This window comes from Pipistrellus kuhlii, unplaced genomic scaffold, assembly GCF_014108245.1.
Source record: "Pipistrellus kuhlii isolate mPipKuh1 unplaced genomic scaffold, mPipKuh1.p scaffold_m20_p_12, whole genome shotgun sequence".
Lineage (NCBI taxonomy): Eukaryota > Metazoa > Chordata > Mammalia > Chiroptera > Vespertilionidae > Pipistrellus > Pipistrellus kuhlii.
The window spans coordinates 43,566,117-43,586,470 of record NW_023425427.1 but is presented as its reverse complement, the minus strand read 5'-3'; the positions used below and the strand labels follow the sequence as shown (position 1 = coordinate 43,586,470).

The following is a 20,354-nucleotide window of genomic DNA, read 5'->3' as shown; positions in this document are numbered from 1 at the left end:
TTCTCACATTGACCAGGAGTGACATTATTGTGCAGGAGGAGAAGCAGTCACATCATTTCTGTTTTGCACAACCTGCTTAAAGTTTGCAACTAAATGCTTGTCTTCAGCCGAGCTGACAAGAGAGAAGAGGGGGCTCAGTGAACCATGGCAGGGCTGCCATGAAATGACAGGAATCATTGGCATACATTTCAAATAGCTCTCTCAATCCTATTAAAGTATTGCAGTCCTGCTTTAAAACAGACAAGTATGAAACAACTTTGATAGATAGAGACTAAAATGGCTTATTGATTTTTTTAAGTCCGAAGGAAATTACCCAAAATGTGTCATTCCTTAACATTTAAAAATGTTACATAAAAATGAGCAACTGTGATAATAAATAAAACTGGGGGGGGGGGGGAGGGAGAGTTGGTTATTTCATTATTCAGGGAGACACAGATACCTGCACACATCACGGTATCACACAATTTTTAAAAATCCTCTGCCACTTGTGTTGAAACAAAAGTCAACTGATAAGAAAATCCCCCTTCAAAACAATTTTAATTGTACTGTTAACTCTTCCTACATTTTTTTTTTAATTTCATAATGTCATAATCCAATCTGAGATGGTCTTTTGGCGTTAGCAGACGAAGTTACTGGAGAGGAGTGAGATGCTGTCATGGGTGCAGAATTTATAAATGTCTCCTTTAAGAAAGTGTAAGTTGTATCAAGTTCAGCTTTCAATGGCAAAAACTCCGCAGCACCAATTGTGTCAGCAGGAAGAGCAGCTCTTGAATGAATTGAGATATTTGAATGGTCTCGTGATCCTGCCTGCAATATGAAAAAATAATAAAATAAACATAAAATAAAAACTCTTGAACAGAATCCAAAGCCATAAACAAAGAAGTACCGTTTATATAATCCAGAGATTTTTCAACCTTTTTCACCTCATGGCACACATAAACTAGTTTCTAAAATTCTGTGGCACACCAAAATATATATTTTTTGCCAATTTGACCAAAAACATAGATGTAATTTGTTTCTTTAAATATAGTTTTATTAATTCCAGAGAGGAAGGGAGAGGGAGCGAGAGATGGAAACATCAATGATGAGAGAGAATCATTGATCAGCTGCCTCCTGTGTGCCCCACACTGAGGATCTAGCCCACAACCCAGGCCTGTGCCCTCACCAGGAATCAAACTGTGACCTCCTGGCTCATGAATTGACACTCAACCACTGAGCCACACCAGCTGGGCTGGTTTAAGTTTGATTCATTCACACAGATAGCTATTATTGTGTTGGTCATTTTTTCATTTGACACTCTAAAAAGATCAGTGTCCCTAACTAAATAGTCAGATATTGCATGTTTTAAAAATTCTTGCAGCACACTGGTTGAAAATCTATCTAATACACAAATATGAAATTATTAAAGGCCCGATGCATGAAATTTGTGCAGAGTAGGCTTTCCTTCCCCCAGCTGCCGGCACCGGCTTCCCTCTGGCACCGGGACCTGGGCTTCATAAGGAATGACGTCCAGTCTAATTAGCATATTACCCTTTTATTATTATAGATTTTCCAATTGTGATTGCATCTTTAATTTGTTATATGTCATAAACACTAAAACTGAATAAAACTTTTATAGCGTTATTGGATCCCAGAGTGAATGCAATCAGGTACCTTTACCTCAGCTTCCATCCCCCGGCAGTTCACAGAAACCAATGTTCATAGTGTTTATTTCCTTGTCCCATATAATACACTCTATATAAAATGGAAGATTCCACTGCTTAGAAGATGAACTATAGATATTTCCATTTTCAAATCCATCAGCCTGGCTTATGTAATTGACAGACATAGCACAACGGAAAAAAGTCAATCCTAGTGACTTCTAAAGAATAGCACACAGCCCTAGCCGGTTTAGCTCAATGGATAGAGCATCAGCCTGCAGACTAAAGGGTCCCAGGTTCGATTCCAGCCAAGGGCACATGCCCAGGTTGTGGGCTCAATCCCCAGTAGGAGGCGTGCAGGAGGCAGCCAATCACTGATTCTCTCTCATCATTGATGTTTCTATCTCTCTATCCCTCTCCCTTCCTCTCTGAAGTCAATAAAGAAATATATTTTTTTAAAAGAATAGCACATAAAATGCTAGTGAGCTAAACTTTTTGCCTTCCCCTTTAATAATAATGCTACCATGCTGTTTCAATAAATACTGTTCTAGTATAAGCATTTGGAAATCGTGTATCAAAATATGGGATTGCAACAGAAAAACAATTTGTCTCGGATTTTAAAACATTACTGGTATCCAGAAACTATTGGAAATCAAACTTAAGAAATCCACACACTCATGAAGTACTTGAAAACAGAATTAATGTTTTGAGAAGCTATACATTTAAGCCTTAAGTAACATCAGTACTCAGCAGTTAATATTTAACTTGAACAGTCTTACCAGTAAAGTGGACAGGATTGTTTTACAACATTTATAGAGAGTGGGAAAATAGTGATCAATTGTACGTCAGAATTTTCCAGATTCTCAGCAAATAAATATTGCCTAGGTGAGGCCAGCCTAAAAACTCACTCTATCCTGCAGAAATTTTCACAGAAGAAACATCCCTTTTGGTAGATTCCCTTACAGTTTTGATAACAACATAGTGTGAACTCTTTATGGTCCTGCTTTATCATGTCCTGTTATACAAAACCGTTTCTACCCGTGAAAACAAGAAGGAAGCTATGGCTGGCCTCAGGAAAGTACTAGAAATTCAACTGTTGTATGTGTTATCATTTTTGTGGATTTAAAAAAAAAAAAAAAAAACTACAACTGGAGAAAAATCAATGGCTGCATCTAACACATAGTTCAGCAGTTTTCTTTGATCTCTGTTCTTTTGATTTCTTGATACTCCACTGCAAGCCTACCTTTGACTGAGATCCTCTCTCTTTCCGCAGGAAGTAAAAAGTACCATAAATGGTCACCTGGATGCTTCAGGAAGGAGAGGGGTGAGCTTGTCCCCAGGAAAGGACACACTCCCCATCGCCTTCCCCCTCATTAGCAGCACTGATGGGGTTTCACCCTCCCAACCTTAGCATGGGGCTGAGCATATCAGTTCAGGACTGGAACAGGGACATCTGGTTACGTCAGAGGCCGAATGGGTACCTTTTTGTGCCTTTACTGCCATACTGCCACAGGAACCACCCTTCCTGAGGTTATTGTTTTAGCTGCGTGTCTGAACATGCATTGTTGCCTGGTGTGGTTGCTGTAAAGATGACAATGCATTTACTAAGGTATTCTGCCACATGTGGGGAGTGAGGTCCGGGAAGGGATGCTGGCAGAGCCACGGATGGTGCAGCCTGATTCTCTGCCCAATAAAACTTAGTTACAGCAGCAGGATTCTCTATGATGGTAAAAGAATATTGTCAGGCAAGGCTTCAGAAGTTTGTTGTTACATCTTTATACTTCAAGTGCGGGTCTAAGAAAACGATATATGAAAAGAGGCGAGGGCAGAAGCGGATGAAGGAAGGTCAGGTATCCTCCGAGGACTTTTTCTTCTTGATGCCTCGGACTAGAGAAAGATAACTGTGCCAAACTGACCAATCACTCCTGCTTTGCAATGTTAAATATATATTTATATGTAATTTACTCAAATCTATATTCTGAACTTGAGGTTTCCTTTTTTGTTCTCATGACTTCGTCAACCTACCACATCCCACTTTGGGAAGGTGGTCCTTTAGGGAAAAGCCCTAACTCTCCTTTCTCCTTAATATTCTATGGCTCTTGGTCTCTACAAAGGGCCCTTCTTTTGTCTTTTCTCCTCTTACTTTTTAATATGTCTAGTTTCCACTATGTTGTCTGAAATCTTTTCATCTAATGTAAGTTTTTTTTTTTACTAAATAACCTTGAAATGGGGTGTTGAGCATTCCTCTATTATTTCAAATTAGAGACTTTTTGCACACTATAATCTGACTTACATCCAAAACATAAAAAACCTAAAAAATATATTTCCTTAAAGATCCACACCCCCAAAAGGTATGTCCTCCACCAAGTAAACTTACTTTTGTGTAAGTGAAAATAATTTTGTTTGTTTGTTACTAGGGTCATTTGCTATACTCCAGTCTGATTTTAAGTTACTTAATAGCTTAAACACAAGCCAGCAAAAATTCTGATGAAATTTTATTTCAAAATGAGATGTTAAAAAAACAAGTAAATATGAACTATTTCTCATTACAAATAATATCCAGGACTACATCAAAACACTTTTAATATAGCACAGAGTAAAAACAGTTAAATAACTTTTTATCAGAGGCCAGTAAAAGTTAATATTCTCCACCCGATTTTATATTTTAAATCTATAAAGTCTATGGTCATTTAAACTACTTTTTAAACTGCTGAGGTGTTCTGGTAGCCTCTCCTATAAATCTAAATTTAAGCAATTTTTCAAAAAGAAATTAGTTACCTGAAATAAAAGCTAGGTGTCATGTGAATCTTTATGGGAACGCTTTTATTTGCTCAATAAGCTGTAAATGATTCTATTTGAACTGTTATAGTCCATCAGCTAAATATATATTCACAATACAAAATGTGTCCACTAAATTTCTGCATGTTAAGAATTTTATGAAATATAGTAATTGAACATGTCCCATAGCCATTTTTCAGGACTTTAATATCTTAGTTTTCTAAGACTGTTTTCTCAATTAAAAAAAAAAAAAGTAAATAAAGCATTAATCTAATAATAAGATAATCACCCAATAAATTATCTATAAATCAAAGCAATTTGCAGACCAAGGCTTCTGAAACAATGACACTAAGCTATTTGTCTCCTGCATAGCATTCATGATCATGTTTAGTCTTCCAGAATCTAATATTATAAAAAGTGGAGAGTGATATGATGTAGTAGGCCGGAATAGTACTGCGTGGAGAATATGCTAGGCACATAGTATTGTGAAAGAAGATTAGACAGGAGATGAGCAGACTAATTTTTCCTCCCACTTCTGTACAATCTAACTGGGTCATTCTGAGCAGGTCAACCAGTCCTTCTAGGTCTCCCTTCCCTAACGTCTAAAGCGAGGAGCTAGACTATTTCCAACGCTGAAGTTCTACAGGTCCATCATCATTCCATGTGTGATGGCATCTAGTGTAATGTTAACACCACGCTTTTGAGGATGACATTAACTCAGAAGTCAGAGGTTCCCAAATATAATATTTAAGATTTTGATGAGCTATAGAGAGGCCATCCTCAAAGGGAAGAAGTACATACTACACAAGGACCTAAAGAAAAGCCAAAGAGATAGCAAGGTTAGCCACAGTTTAGATGATGCAGCTTCATTCAATTAAGTTCTGTATTACATTTTTTATTACTTCAACCTCCATGATGATGTCTTAAGCTCTGTAAATTATCGACTGGTTTTAAGTAGAGTGCACATGTAAGCTCCACATACACTGACGAAGAAGTCAAAGTGCCCACAAGAGGACCTTACACTGAGGCTCCCTTACTATTTCAGCTCTAGCTCCTAATGTGTTCTTACCCTAGTCTCCGTACTTGGCATCACAGTTGTCTTCTTTCATATATTCAAGTTGGTTAACCAAATTATACCTGCTTATTTTCCAGTCCTGCCATGCTGGCATCATAGGGCAGTATAGTTCACACAAATAACCAGAGTTGGCAATAATCACAAATATATAGAGTGTACTAAAAATTTATACATGCATTTTGAATAATTATACAGGTAGTGTTTATCAAATACATTTCATTTTCAAAATTTAGCTACCATCTGTTCAAGTGTGTATGCATTTTGGGGACACCTATATTTCCTTATGAGCATTAACATTTCTATCTGTACTTATTTGTATGCATTTACGTCTCTTCTATAAAACTATGGGCACCTAGTGTGATCAATTCTTGACTTTGTTTTTCTAGCACTTGGCGGAGTATCAGGGACTCAATAAGATTTCTAACTGATGAATGACTGAAAGAACAAACTACTCATGTTATCTCTTCATGGTTTTGGTCTTCTATCACTATTTGGTTATTTTGTGCATACACAGTTATGTCCCAAATAACAGTAGCACAGTATAAAGGAAAGAATATGGACTTTGAAATTGAAGAGACCCTGGGCTCCCAACTTGATTATTCAGCATGTGATCTCTCACAAGCTGCTTAACCTGTGTGAGCCTGCATCCTTATCTGTAAAGTAGGAGGACTAACCCCTCCGAGGGGTGGTACAAAGGTTAAATGGAATAGTAGACATAGAAAATGCATAGCACACAGTAGCTCCTCTTCTTTGCCTCTCTTTATGCTCATCTCAGGTGATAACAAATGCCACATTTAGAATCATAGCTAACCTGTATTGAGCATATGTCAGCCCTGGGCGAGGTGTAGCTTTATAAGGCTTTATACGGCATTATCCCAATTCTAACAGCCAGGGAGCACGCATTCCTATTGCCCTCATTTTACACTTGAAGAAACGAGGGCTCAGAAGAGTAGGAGAAACTGCTCCATTTGCACAGCTGGGTAAGTGGTAGGAATGAATGTGAGTCTTGATCCCTCTGATTTTCCTCCCAGATGCTGCACCACCACTGTATCACCCAAAGGAGACACAGCCTTAGCTTGTTCTACATCCAGAGAGTTTCATAAACACACTTAGGGCTCAGCAAGTCTCTGTGAAACTGAAAAATAAAAGTATATTGTACTAGAGGCTAAAAATCTATGTTTTTATTTTTTATAATACATCTAACTATTGCCCAACATTTGAATATCCATGGCACTGGAATAAGTGGCTTTTACAGCATTTACATAAAAGTTTTAGCCCTTTCACCAAAGGAGCTTATATGTGGTAATAGTCAGTGGTAAAATTCAGCACTGAAGTTTTAAATTACAATAGAACATTTAAACGTTAATTTTAAATTACTTTACAGATGTCTCATGCCTGACAAGATAACAATTCCCATTTTCTTCTCTTGGATGTTCAGATTTCCTGACATGACTGAGGTTGGGAAAAGAGACAAAGAATTTCCCCAGATGGTTTTGTTCTTTCCTTTCCTGCTCTCCTTCCCAAGCCTGTGTCTTAGCAACTTTGATGCCCTCAATGGCACAGAGTGCCAGGAAAGCCAGAAAAGGCCAAGGGGGCCGTTTTTTCACCTGGGTCTTAAGAATATACATTCCCAAACCCCTCAGAAAGAATTTGAAATGTAAATATATCATGCACTCAACTATATAAAAAGGTACAAAAACTGAATTAATGAGAAGTATATTTTTAGTATATGCATGGTGGCAAAAGTAGGTTTACAGCTGTTTATATGAAAAATAATATAATAATTAATAAATATCAATACAAAAATAAACTCTGTTTCATGTACTCGCAACTGTAATCCTACTTCTGCCCCACCCGGTAAAAATCCATTGAAGAAACAAGCTCATAGAACCATGTACAGCACACTTGATAGCCATAAGATGACTTTATTAGTTTAGAAAAGGCTCGTGTAAATCAAGAAAATGAGGAACCTAATTAGAAAGCAGGCTAAGGATTCTGTTTACTTAAATTAGGTTTGGCTATAATAGAAAACTCCAAAGTCAGTGGTGTAACTAAGATAGAAATGTATTTCTCTCGGATATGGCTATATGAAGCTGCAGGAATCCAGGCTGCTTCTATCTCAGGTGTCACAGCCTAAAAGTATGTGGCTTCCACCTCAGGGTCCAGAATGGTTTCTCAAGTTCCATTACGTTTGCATTCTGACCAGAAGAATACAATAACCAACAAAACATGAAAAAGTGCTGAACCTCATTCACAGAGCAGAGGAGGAGGCACATCCCAGAATCACAATACTTGTGCTTACCAGAACTTAGTCACAAGGCTGACTTAGCTTCAGGGGAGTCTGAGAAATGTAGCTTTATTTTATTTTATTTTATCCTGAGTGCCCCTGGTAATATTATGCTCCTATTGCTAACAGAGAGAAAACAGAGATCAGGAAATCACTGGCAGCCTCTGCCTCAGCTACAAATTGGCTATTTGGTGTGGGAGAGAGAACTATAATAACCAACAAGCACATGAAAAAATGCTAAACCACATTCATCCCGATAGAAGAGCAGCACAAAGCATGAGACTGAAAGAGTACCTTTCACCTAAAAGATCCGCAAACACTTAGACGTCTGATGAACCCCACTGTTTAAGAAGACAGGGAAAGGCCAGCTCAGACCACACAGGCAGCCCGCAGGTACACAAAACAGCCCTCAGGTACACAAAACACACACAGTACCCGCCCGCTGGTCCAGCAATCCTGCTGCTAGGCACTTCTATGGCTAAATTCACAAAAATTCATACAGATTTGTTTACTGAAGCATTTTTTCCCCAGAAATGTATTTTTTTAATGAAATTAAGGGTCCATCAAGAAAGTGCTATTTAAGTGAAGTATGCCATGACAGAATACAACATTTTTTTTTAATTGAGGTATATTAGCAGTGATACAGAAATATGTCCAAGTAAAAAAGTGTGTTTATAAAGTGAGAAAACTCAATTGTATTTAAAAATAAGCATAAACACACATACATGCAACATACTATTTTTCTTACTGAAAAAGAAATCACAAGAAACTGTGAATTATCTTTAGGAAAAGGCCATAAACTAAAACATGGGTTATAAGGAAAAAGCTTTGAAAGTTCAAGTTTTCTCTCCCCAGGGTTTTGTTTTGTTTTTTTCTTTTGTTTAAAACTATTTTACTATAACAAAGGCTATGAACTGGCAGTGCACAAAATTAAAAGTACAGTTGATTAAAAATAAATGGAGCCCTGCCTCAGTAGCTCAATTGGTCAGAGCATCGTCCCAATACGCCAAGGTTTGGGGTTTGATCTCTGGTCAGGGGACGTGCAAGAATCAACTAATGAATGCATCAGTAAGTGGAACAATAAATCAATGTTTCTCTCTTTTTTTCCCTTCCTCTCTCTAAAATCAATCAATAAATAAAAATTAAAAATAAATGGAAAATAACTCCCAAAAATAAGTAAAAAATGGAAAGTATTTATACAATGAGATGTTTATTGCCAATTAAAATTGAATTTTTAAAATTAAGATATATATATATATAAATGTTAGTGAAGCCATTATTAAACAGGTTTTCATAAATTGCTAGGGACTGTACAAATTGATAGAATCATTCGGTCTATAATCTGGCAGTGGGTTTAAACGGTTAATAGCAATTATCCCACAATTCCATTTATGATTAGGTTGAGTATGGAAATATCCTATATTCAACAATAGAAGCTTGGTCAAGTAAGCTATAGCCATTTGATGGAATATTACATGGATATAAAAGTTGTGGCTATAAAACTTTTGAATAATATGGACAAATGCTTAGGTCTGACCAGGGATCAGCAACCTTTTTCTGTAAAGGGTCAGACAGTAAATATTTTATGTTTTGCAGGCCATACATTCTCTGTTGCAGCTACTAAAGTCTGCTGTTGTGTCTCCCAAAGCAGCCAAGGATAACATGTAAATAAACTAGTATGGTCATGTTCTAATACAACTGTGCTTAAGAACACTGAAATTTTAATTTCACATTATTTTCACATCATGAAATACTATTCTTTTTTTCTACCATTTAAATATATTTTTTAAAAAACATGCTTAGCTCACAGGCTATATAATGCAAACACAGGTGGCAAGAATATATGACTGAACTTTGCCCACCTTGAAGCTAGACTCTTAAGTGAAAAGGCAATACACAAAATTACATATGATACTTGTTAGGAGATTAGAATTGGTAATTTTCCCCCTAAACTTCTGTATTTTCCAATTACGTATAATAACATGCTTTACTTTTATAACTAAAAAACACTTTATTTAAAAAAGACTAATTTTATATATACCAAAACCTATATTTTAGTATAGTTATGACTAAGCTGTGTGGTCAAAATGAAAATGTAATTGGTTTGTTAAAGGTCTCAGAGGGTAGTTTTTAACCAAGTGTTTTGCAAGTTTTGAAAAGATTTTAATTTAGCTAATAACACGTTCTTATTTCAACTTTGTCAGTTACCAAGCCTACATCTACAATCTGACATTAAGTAAACATGTACACAAGTAAATTTATGGAGTAACTTGTACCTCTACTCTGCACAAATGCAACTCCTTATGTAGAGTAGCTACTTACAACCTGTGTGCCTTCCATTTACTCCACAGAGCACTTCCAACTGCCAACTTACAACTTCTAAGGTCCAAACGTACACACGTCACTCTCTATCTAGGAACTATTAGGTGAAAGTTTTCTGACCACTTTTTCATTACTGAAGAATTTCTTTCTTAAAGTTATAACCTTTTTAATTCAGTGTCAAAAATTCAACAATAATGTGGAAGCTATAAACGTATACCTTTAAGCAGTATGTATTTCTCTGGGTGGAACAGCTGACCTGCACTCAGGTAAACAGAGCAGAAAAAGGAAAGAACTACCCAAAATTTAAAGTTGTTTGAGTGAGATGACCTTCCTCAATGTTACTAACATTGTAGTACCTGTTAGGCTTGTATCTCAACACAATTGGCAGGGAGGAAAGGGGGAATCACATCTTAAAATGCAAAACCATTTTTTTCTATGCCCTTCTTTTCCACTGCTGTTTAAACTACATTTCCTCATTATTCCACAAGGACACACCTAAAATCCCTACCCATTCTTTATTTCCCCCGATCACCCAAGATGAAATGCTATATTCCCCCAGGGCTGCTGGGCCCTTGGACCTTTGTGGAGGGACGGGTCACCTTCAGTTGACAGAATGTGGACTCTCTATTTCTCAGTGAGAGAGGGGCAGCTTGGGTATAAGTCAAATCATGTGATTTGGGGCTCACAACAACGAAATGCTTTCAGATCACAGCAAGCCCTTGGGAGGATGTCCCCAAACAAATCGCTTATCAGGCAATGACATTTCCTTTACCTGATAGAAATGTTATTTCTGTATCTATCAGTCTCAAACTAAACCATACCCATCTCTAGTGAGAACATCCTATAGAACTGTGAGAACAATATGGCAACCACAAATTTCCCAATTAATATACCCGAAGGTTACATTTCAGGAATCTGTTCTTTAAACTAGTGATTTTTCGAGTGAGCTGCAAGAATTTTTAAAGCATGCAATACCTGACTACTTAGGGCCACTGACCTCTTTTCCCTTAGACTGTCAAATGAAAAATGATAACAGCCAACACAACAATAGCCATCCAGTGTGAATTCCCTGTTTTGAACCAAAAATATATAGGTCATATAGTAGAGTTGCATCTTCTTGGTTATGTCGCATAATTGGTTAATTCCTGGTATCAGAAATTCTTATGTACAAGTAGAGGAACCTGATTTTTTAAAAAGTCACTTTGGAGTAAACAAGGTAGGTAATGACTATTAATTTTTTTTTGTAAGTCAATCATAATTACCAGTATATCTATTTTTTGCCAGATAGGCAAAAGATATATTTTTGGTGTGCCGCAGAATTTTAGTAATTACTTTATATGTGCCATAAGATGAAAAAGGTTAAAAATCACTGCTTACATGATCAATTCCATATGACTGATTTTTCCTGTGGTTGGATATGCATAAAGCATATCTAAACCCACATCCACCATTAGCATCCTAAATTAGCCCCATTCATTAATTCCTTCAATAGATGTCTATCAAGTGCCTGCAATGTGCCAGATATGGTCCCAAGTACTGGGATACAGCAGTGAATTACAGGCACACAAATTATCTGCCCCTGGGGAGCTCACACTACCCTCAGCTACCTGCATCCTGAGTCAGTTCTCCGTAAACTGTAATTTGCTGAAATCTGATGTGACCACAGAAGTGCTGTTTTCATGGTGCTGCGTTTTTACGTACAATGGCACTGTTCTGCAGATACAGACGAGGTCCCAATGGTGAGTCCCATTTTCCTGATTCTCCCCTGACCTGTTCACACAAGACCTCAAATGCCCTTGAACAGTCCCCGATAAGAGTTGCTGAGTGGCTGCGATCCCTCTACCAGGTCCTGCCTCCAGTGTATTGAGGGCTCGCTGTGCCATAGGAGTAATGGCTCTACGCGGAATTTGCTATACGTCCACCCTTCTCTCCCTGTCACTCTGACTGGAACCCAGGGTCTTATGGTGTTGGTAATCAAATATTTCTTTCCACGTACACTTGTAGGTTGCCCTTTTTGAAGAGGCCAGAGGCCAGTCCTGAGGCCTGCATGGAGGGCAAGTACTCGGCCGTTCTCTCTGTTCCCCGTCTCCCCAACTGGGCACCTGTTCACTAAACCTCCACCCAGTCCTTCCACAATCGCCAAGCTCTCGTACAAATTAACTCCCTGAGAATCTGCACGCCAGTTTTTCAAAAAGGCCTAGACTTCTGTGACATGCTTTTCAGATTCAGGGCAGGCTATCCACAAAATAATGATTAAGTAGAGCTCTTTTCTTAATTTTTCATCAGTTATTTAAGTGTCTCTCCACTTTTGCTGGCCTAAACACACTCTTAATATTTGTAAACAAGCCATCCCTTCACATTTATATCTATTTCTTACTTCCTCTGTTCTTTATTGTATTTTTTTATTATTTAAGAATAAGACAGAAAGTATAGAACAGATGAAAAGCCTATGTATTAGGCTAGGGGTGTCGAACTCAATCAGAGAAGGGGCCAAAATCTAAAATCCAGCCTAAATCGCGGGCCGAATGGTTTACTGAACAGTCATAAACTGTCATTGTGATGGAAACACAGTGGAGTGCAGTGATGACAGCGCTGTGCGGGCCACATTGCAAGGCCTGGCGGGACGGATTTGGCCCGCGGGCCTTGTGTTTGACACATGTGTATTAGGCAAAAAAAAAAAAAAAAAAAAAAAAAGAATCAGCCAGTAGTCTAAGAGTCATTGGAAGAATCCACGCATTTAGAATAGATAGTAAGTTGGCACCCCATGAGACAGGATACTTATAGGCAAAAAGAGATGGAAAGATCCTATCATAGCACAGAAATATGCTTCCTCTAGGCTTTGTCATCCTTAAATTGGCTGCAGAACTTGCGATAAACCTAAAGCTGTTCATCAGCCTAAGTGGCAAGCTACAACCATCGGCCATGGCTATTTGTCCCACATCTCCCCTGGGAGGCAAGTGTGGGTAAGTGGCCCCAGGAACCCTGTGCCTCTTTATCAAATCTCCACTCTGGTCCTCATAACCTTGGCGTGGAGAAGACTGATGCAGCCAAGAGACAGGCCATATGAACACTGTGTAACTAAGGAGCTGGGTGGGATGGGCCCGCTGCTAGAGCATGGATCTTAGTCTGGCTTGTGAGGCCTCTGGGTAACTGGCCTGGTCGTGTACTTGGAGGCTGCCATTGCATCCAGGTGATTTACCAAAAACAACTTGGATTCCTGGTACTAATCTAACAGCTGATCCAGAAGGATGCCCTGCTTTCTCCTATCCCGAAGTCTCTTTTTCACACTGCTCTTTCAAAAAGTATTTAAAAGGAGGCTTCTTCGTCAGGTTTTTAGAGTTTTTCAAGGCTCACCTCAGGCATCAACTCGTCCCCACACTTTCCCTGCCATCTGTCACCTCACATTTGGGTTAGATGCCTCTTTTCTCTGCTTTATCACAGCATCCCACACATATTTTTTTTTATAATAGCACAATACCACAGCCTGCTGTTTGCTCAAACCTAGCCCCCATGTAATCATTTCATTTTCATTTCAAATTAAATTAAAACTTAAAATTCGATTCCTAGGTTGTACCTGCCACCCTCCCAGCCTCCATCACTACGGCAAGTTGTGCTGGTCAGCCTGGCTCTCGGTTTCTTTCATTCTCACTTTCCCCGATTCCTCCTCTCTAGAGTGCCCGAGACTTCAGAGGGAACGGACTGCTCCTCTCCATGTTTATCTTTCTTGACCTGCTGATGAGTGCCGTGATGGCACTTCACCTTAGAAAAAGCAGGAGAGAAACTGGGACAAAAGACGAGAAGTGTCCCTTCTTCACCAGTGTCCCTTTTCAAAGAACCCTACTCCCGTAAGCCAGAGGAAAGTACACTGCTTAGGCTACTACTTTCATTTTTCATTTTTATACCTTCTAAGATAAAGATTCTGTTACAAACTAAATTTGGAGACAACCTAGTTGTCTGGTGTAAACCTTCAGAGTTGCCTTTGAGTTGAATGTCTATCTGCTTGGGAAGAAAAGGGGGAAAGAGAGAATTTACATTCACTTTGCTGAACATTAGCATCTTTTGTTCAATCATTTGAATGCAGGACAGTTAGAAGGAAACAGCTCAGAGAACACGAGCTGACACAGACAGTGTAAAATCTTTTAAGGTGCTTGGATGCAATGAGGGAGAAAGTGAGCCGGAACCGCATCTCGGCTTCCTCGCTGTGCTCCCGTCTGCAGGAACTTTGTGACAGGCCTCTGTCTCTCAGCTACACTTGACTGGCTTCGGCTGACACTCGGCTGTCAGACAGCAGCCCTTTACCAGGCCCCTAACATGCTCCACAGCTTCACCCAATTAACTCGCTTTCACTTGACACGGCAGCAAAAAGCTTCATAATAGGTGGTCAAGGTGCATGGTATGTGCCTGCCCTCGAACTTCTCACACAACGGCGAGATGTTTAACTACTTTCCTCCTCGCCTGAGTGCTCACAACTAGTGTGACTACGATTTAGTCATTCCCGATATTGGATTGGACAGGACTCTAGGAAATATTATATTATAGAAATGCATTAAGCTGCTCAATAAACAGACCTCTAGATCAGTGTTTCCCAAACTTCTCTCATGATGAGAATCACCTGGTGGAGTTGTTAAAATACAGATTCCTGAATCCCAACAAGGAGTACTAAACTAGAATTTTGGGGAACATATAGGTAAAATTGTATACTTAGTGTTCTGTCTTATTTGAAAGGAAGAAGTATTCTTGGTTCTTTTGTCATAAGTTAATTGGCCATCATGCACTTGTTTGTTTTGGGGCTGTCTTAGAGCACTAAGTATACAATTTTACCTATAGTTAAGTATACAATTTTACTATATGTTCCCAAAAATTCTAGATGACCACACTTAAATTTCAAGTCAGTTCTTTAGCTCTTGGGAGAGGCAGGTTTGGTTTTTAGACTACCAAAACTTATTATCAACCAGCAAACAATGGATAGTTCGTTCTGCCACTCCATCTTTAACAGCAGTACCATATAAAAACCACAGGGAACAGGAAAAGAGCATGGGACAAGTAAGGGCAGAAGGGTCTACGCACAACTGAAGAGTTTGAGATTCAGCCTTTGCTCACCCTTTTTTTTACAAACTTGTCAACATTTGTACTGTAAACTTTTGTCATGCTACTCAGCTTTCAGATGATTTACCCTTAAAATGTGTGTCTGAGAAGTCAAATTTGTTATATTTATTTTGAAAATGATCTGAGTAATTTACACATTTTCTCTCATCTCCCAATATATTCAGACCTAAGCACATAATCAGTTTTGATTGATGTGCACTCTGAAAATTATGGGGGGGGAAACCAACAATGTTACATAAACAAAAAAAGTAATATAATCTGTACCACCATTGGAAACCTACATTTGTAAAGATCTATGACAAAGAGGCCACCAAAAACACTACTTTATGAAAGGATTCTTTGTTATTGGCATTTAAATGCAGGTCCTTATAGCTATTGTTAAGATGGAGTTACTCCAGGTCCAAGAATCCTATTGTAATCAAAGCAGAAAGTCTAATTATAAAATGGGACGTTCTGGCCGCCTCCAGGTCTTTTGTAAAATTAAAGGAAATCTTTCTCTAAAAAAAAAAAAAGCATGTTTGTTTTTTTTGAACACCACTCACTTCTTACCAGAAACTCAGGCAGCATAGATCTTGATTGAATTCCTGAGCAACTAAACAGCCATCCTGCCTGCATTTTCTTTATTAAGTCCTGTCACTGTTTCCATCGATACCCATCTAGAATCTAATCCTTCTCCATCCCCACTCTTACTACCCTCACACAGATAATTCTCACTTGACTTCTTTAATGCGACCATCACAATTATTACAAGTATTCATGTATATATATTTATCCTATCAATAAACTGTCACGTCCCTGAGAGAAAGTCCTCATCTCATTCTATTAAGAATGCAATAAAAATAATTTTTACGCGGGCTCTCACTGACTAGGTTCAAACCTTGGACTCTTCACTTGACAGCTTCTTCATCTAACAGAAGATAATCACCTACTTTAGGTAGGATAATGTGGATGAAATTAGTTAATATACATAATGTGGGTGAAATTAGTGAATATATACATGAAATCAGTTAATATACAACACTGTGGCTGTCACATAATGAGCATTCAATAAATACTGGTTGTTGTTATCATTCTTACTATCACATCCTTGTTCATAAACATAATTTCTGGTGAAGAACATAGCACATAATAAGTACTCAATAGATACTTGTCAAAGCAATAATTGGGGACTCTTGATTATTGCTTTATTTCAGATAATGTAAAGAATAAAAACTGTCCATGAAGGGTATGAGTGGTAAAATAAATAAAAGGAAGTGGAATAAATAAATAAATAAATAAATAAATAAAAGAGTATGAGTGGTGAATTTGAAACTTTGAATTCTGATGGTATAAGTTTTATAGAACTCAATGAAAATTAAAAATACCTAAATTTTTTTAAAATCAGTAAGAATTTGGGAAGATGCTTATATATTTCTGAACAAATAAAAGAACCAGCATAAAGACAAAAAATTATTTATTGTTCCATAGACATTTTTATTTATCCTCCTACTTTAAGGATTCCATAGCTTGTTAAATCTAATTTGAGGAAGATGTCATTATTTACAGAATTTTTAAGGAATGTGAGTAAATGGCTTATTTTAAGGTTCTACTCGGATACCATTTTTAAATGTTTTTAATTCCTTTTTCTCTCCTAAAAGTAGCTTTACATTTTTCTATCCCAGAGCTACTGAATATCTTAACTAGACTAGGAATTTGGATTGATAAAATAGAGTACTTCCTGGGCTGAAATACACACAAAATGACGGGCCACGTTTTGTTAATATGTTATGTGTCCTCTAACTAAAGACAGATCAGAAAATAGATTTATTCTTTGCAATTAAAATAATTACTAGTATTTGGTATATAAACAAAAATTTGACAAACTTTCAAATTTAATTTCAGTTTATAGCTAGCTACCCTGAATAACGCCTTTTGTAAAACTAAACCCCACGTGAAACTTACCAACGGGGTTCCGTTTCCTACGGCTGCTGTAACAATTACCAGAGACCGGTGGCTGAAAACAGTTTACTTTCTAAAGGTCTAGAGGGGAGAAGTCTGAAACCAAGGTGTCAGCAGGGCCATGCTCCCTGCCGAGACCGGGGAAGAGCCCTTCCTGCTTCTTCTGGCTTCTGGCGGTGGCTGGCCCGCCTCGGTCTGCACCTGCATCAGCTCGGTCTGCACGTGCCCACCTTTCCTCTCAGTCTCTCACATCTGTGTGTGTCTCCTGGTGAGGCGGTCGGCCCAGCCTAAGCCAATATGAACTCATCTTAATTTAACTGATTAAATCTCCAAAGACACTACTTCCAAATAAGGTCACATTCTGGGGATCTAGGCAAACATTAATTTTCCAGAGCATTCTATTCAATCTACCATGCCAACTATTATTATAATAACATAAAAAGGAAGGAGTTAGGATTAATATTCTTATAATTTGGGGCTCTGGGCACCTATATAGTTCTACTTCCAACTGTTTTAAATAATAGCTTAACTATTAGTCCAGCAAAATATGTAGACTTCCTAAGCCCAATTAACTTTTTTTTTTCTTTATTGATTAAGGTATTATTGTACATATGTGTCCTTACCCACCCACCCCCCATGTTCCCTAAACCCTCCTTCATGCCCTCACCACCACCACCCCCATGTCTGTGTCCATTGGTAAGGCTTATATGCATGCATGTATGTCCTTTAATTGATCTCTCCCACTTACCCCCAACCTCCCCTACCTTCTCTCTGAGGTCTGATGGTCTGATTGATGCTTCTCTATCTCTGGATCTGTTTCTGTTCATCAGTTTATGTTGTTCACTATATTCCACAAATGAGTGACTTCATGTGATATTTACCTTTCTTTGACTGGCTTATTTTGCTTAGCATAATGTTCTCCAGGTCCATCCATGCTGTTGCACATGTAAGAACTCCTCCTTTTTTACTGCAGCATAGTATTCCATTGTGTAGATGTACCACAGTTTTTTAATCCACTCATCTGCTGATGGATACTTAGGCTGTTTCCAAATCCTAGCTATGGTAAATTGTGCCACTATGAACATAGGGGTGCATATATCCTTTCTGATTGGTGATCCCACTTTAGGATATATTCCTAAAGTGGGATCAGTGGGTCAAATGGGAGTTCCATTTTTAGTTTTCTAAGGAAATTCCATACTGTTCTCCACAGTGGCTAATTTAACTTTTAAAGAGCATTGTTCATAAACATCATTTCTGATAAAGCTCATATTTAGTCTTTGAATGTTACTAAGCAAATGGAGCAAATATTTTATGAGGCCTAGTTATACCTTAAAATGCACTAACTTTTTTTCCTTCATTTCCAATTGCCAAATATTTTACTTTCATTACAAACGAGTATGTTCTGAAAGCAATACGGTGTTTTTAACATGTATTGAATGATGCCATGATAAAGAAGTTGTTATCCAAAAATTTCACAGACACTCTATGGAAAAAAAAAACCTTAATGTTTATGAATGTAAGGTCTCAAAATTTTTATAATATATGTGCAACTATAATCTTCTAATAAATACATGCAGAAATTTTATAACAATGATGATACACATCGCTTGATGTTCCATTATCCAAATTCATGCTATAGCAATTTGCTGTCTCTCCCAAATCCCAAAGTACTCTAATTTGTTAGTATTATGATTTTCACTTTTTAATTCAGCATAATTTTATTATAATAGGATATTATTTATACAAAAATGAGGCAGATTAAAATGTTAATTTTGCAATCTAAAATAAAATCCCTATGTTCTGAAAAAAGTACTAAACTATAAAAGTACTATCTTCCCCTGCCAATAATAAGCCAGGCATTTAACAACAGATCTTGAAATCTAACTAACATAATGTTTTTCAGCAAAAATACCAAAATGCCCATCAGAAGGCATTCTTAGGCTAATACAATGTTCTCTGAAGATAGGGGGTTTATTTTGAGGCCTTGGTAGTTCTTTCCTATTTTGAGAACAAGTAAAAATTATAATCTATGCTCAACCGATTAGAACATCATAGAAATGGCATTAGTCATAACAGCAGGGACTTTACAGGTATCCTTTCCTTTAATCTTCACACAAGCCTAAAGAGAGGAGCTGTTATTATCCTCATTTTCCCATCTGAGGAAACTGAAGCATTCTTGAAGAGGCTGCCAATTGAACCAGGATCACACTGTTAGCAAGCGGTGAAGCCAGGCTTTGAATGATCCCACCCCAGAGCCTACACACCCTCCACTGTAAAGCTCCTGAGTTGGACTGCCTTGTTCAACACTTAGTAAGCCATACAATATGGAGATGATAATGGTTCCGAAAAAATTATGTACACCCATACAGGTGTTGTAAGTATTTAAAAAGTTAACACATAGGTTCTGAGAATGTTGTCTTACACACGCAAAGAAGTACTGGATAAATGTTAATTTTCCCTCTCCTCCTCTTCCTGTCTATTACCAACCTTCTGGCTCAAAAACAAACCAGATACATAAGCAAGCCCTATTCTGTTTCATGTTCATAGACTGTGCCTCTACCTGGAAGATACTTTACCTTGGTCACAAGGGAGGGGGAGAGGGAGGGAGAGCTTCAATAAGAACATATAGATGATTTAAGGCCAAAAGGAAAGTGGTGGCCACAGAGAGCCAGTGGCAGGCTTAGCTCTTTGGCTCTCTAGCTGGATGATGCACAAATGGCCCGGCCTGTCAGAATCTCATCAATAACATCTTTATCACACACCAAAAAAGTTATAAGGTTATGTACATGGGTGTATTTTGAAACTGTAAAGAATTACATTAAAAGACAAAATTATCATCTTCTTTTTTTTTTTTTTAAATAAAAATCTCCCGGCTTGGCCTTAATTGTATGGGACAGTAGCATCCTCTTTCTGCTTCCATAGTTCTCCCTGTCCAGAATGGCTTACACAAATCCCATCATTCCTTCAAAATTAAGCTCAAATACAAATTCTCAAAAATATTCCCTAACCTCCCCAGTCCAAATAAATCTGTCTTTTCAAACTTCATGAGCACTTATCATCTTACTACTTTATGCGAGTCTGTCCTAATTCACCAGCAAGATTATAATTCCGCATCTCTTTGTTATGCCTTTTTGTACTCAATCCATGTGCAGATACAACTGTCTTTCTTGCATAAAATATGGGAACTGAAAAAGCTCTAGATAGAAGA

At 37.9% G+C, this 20,354-nt stretch overlaps 1 protein-coding gene across 2 annotated transcripts in view; it reads right to left on the bottom strand.

The window, feature by feature from the left end:
• Nucleotides 1–403: 403 nt before the first annotated feature.
• The window catches only part of CCDC171 (coiled-coil domain containing 171), a 219,781-nt gene continuing 199,830 nt past the window's right edge, over nucleotides 404–20,354 (bottom strand). For both annotated transcript variants that reach the window (XM_036434112.2, XM_045580256.1), the window contains one exon: nucleotides 404–807. In XM_036434112.2, coding sequence (XP_036290005.1) covers nucleotides 586–807 — 222 coding nt within the window. In that variant the 3' untranslated portion in view covers nucleotides 404–585. The remainder of the gene's footprint in view (nucleotides 808–20,354) is intronic.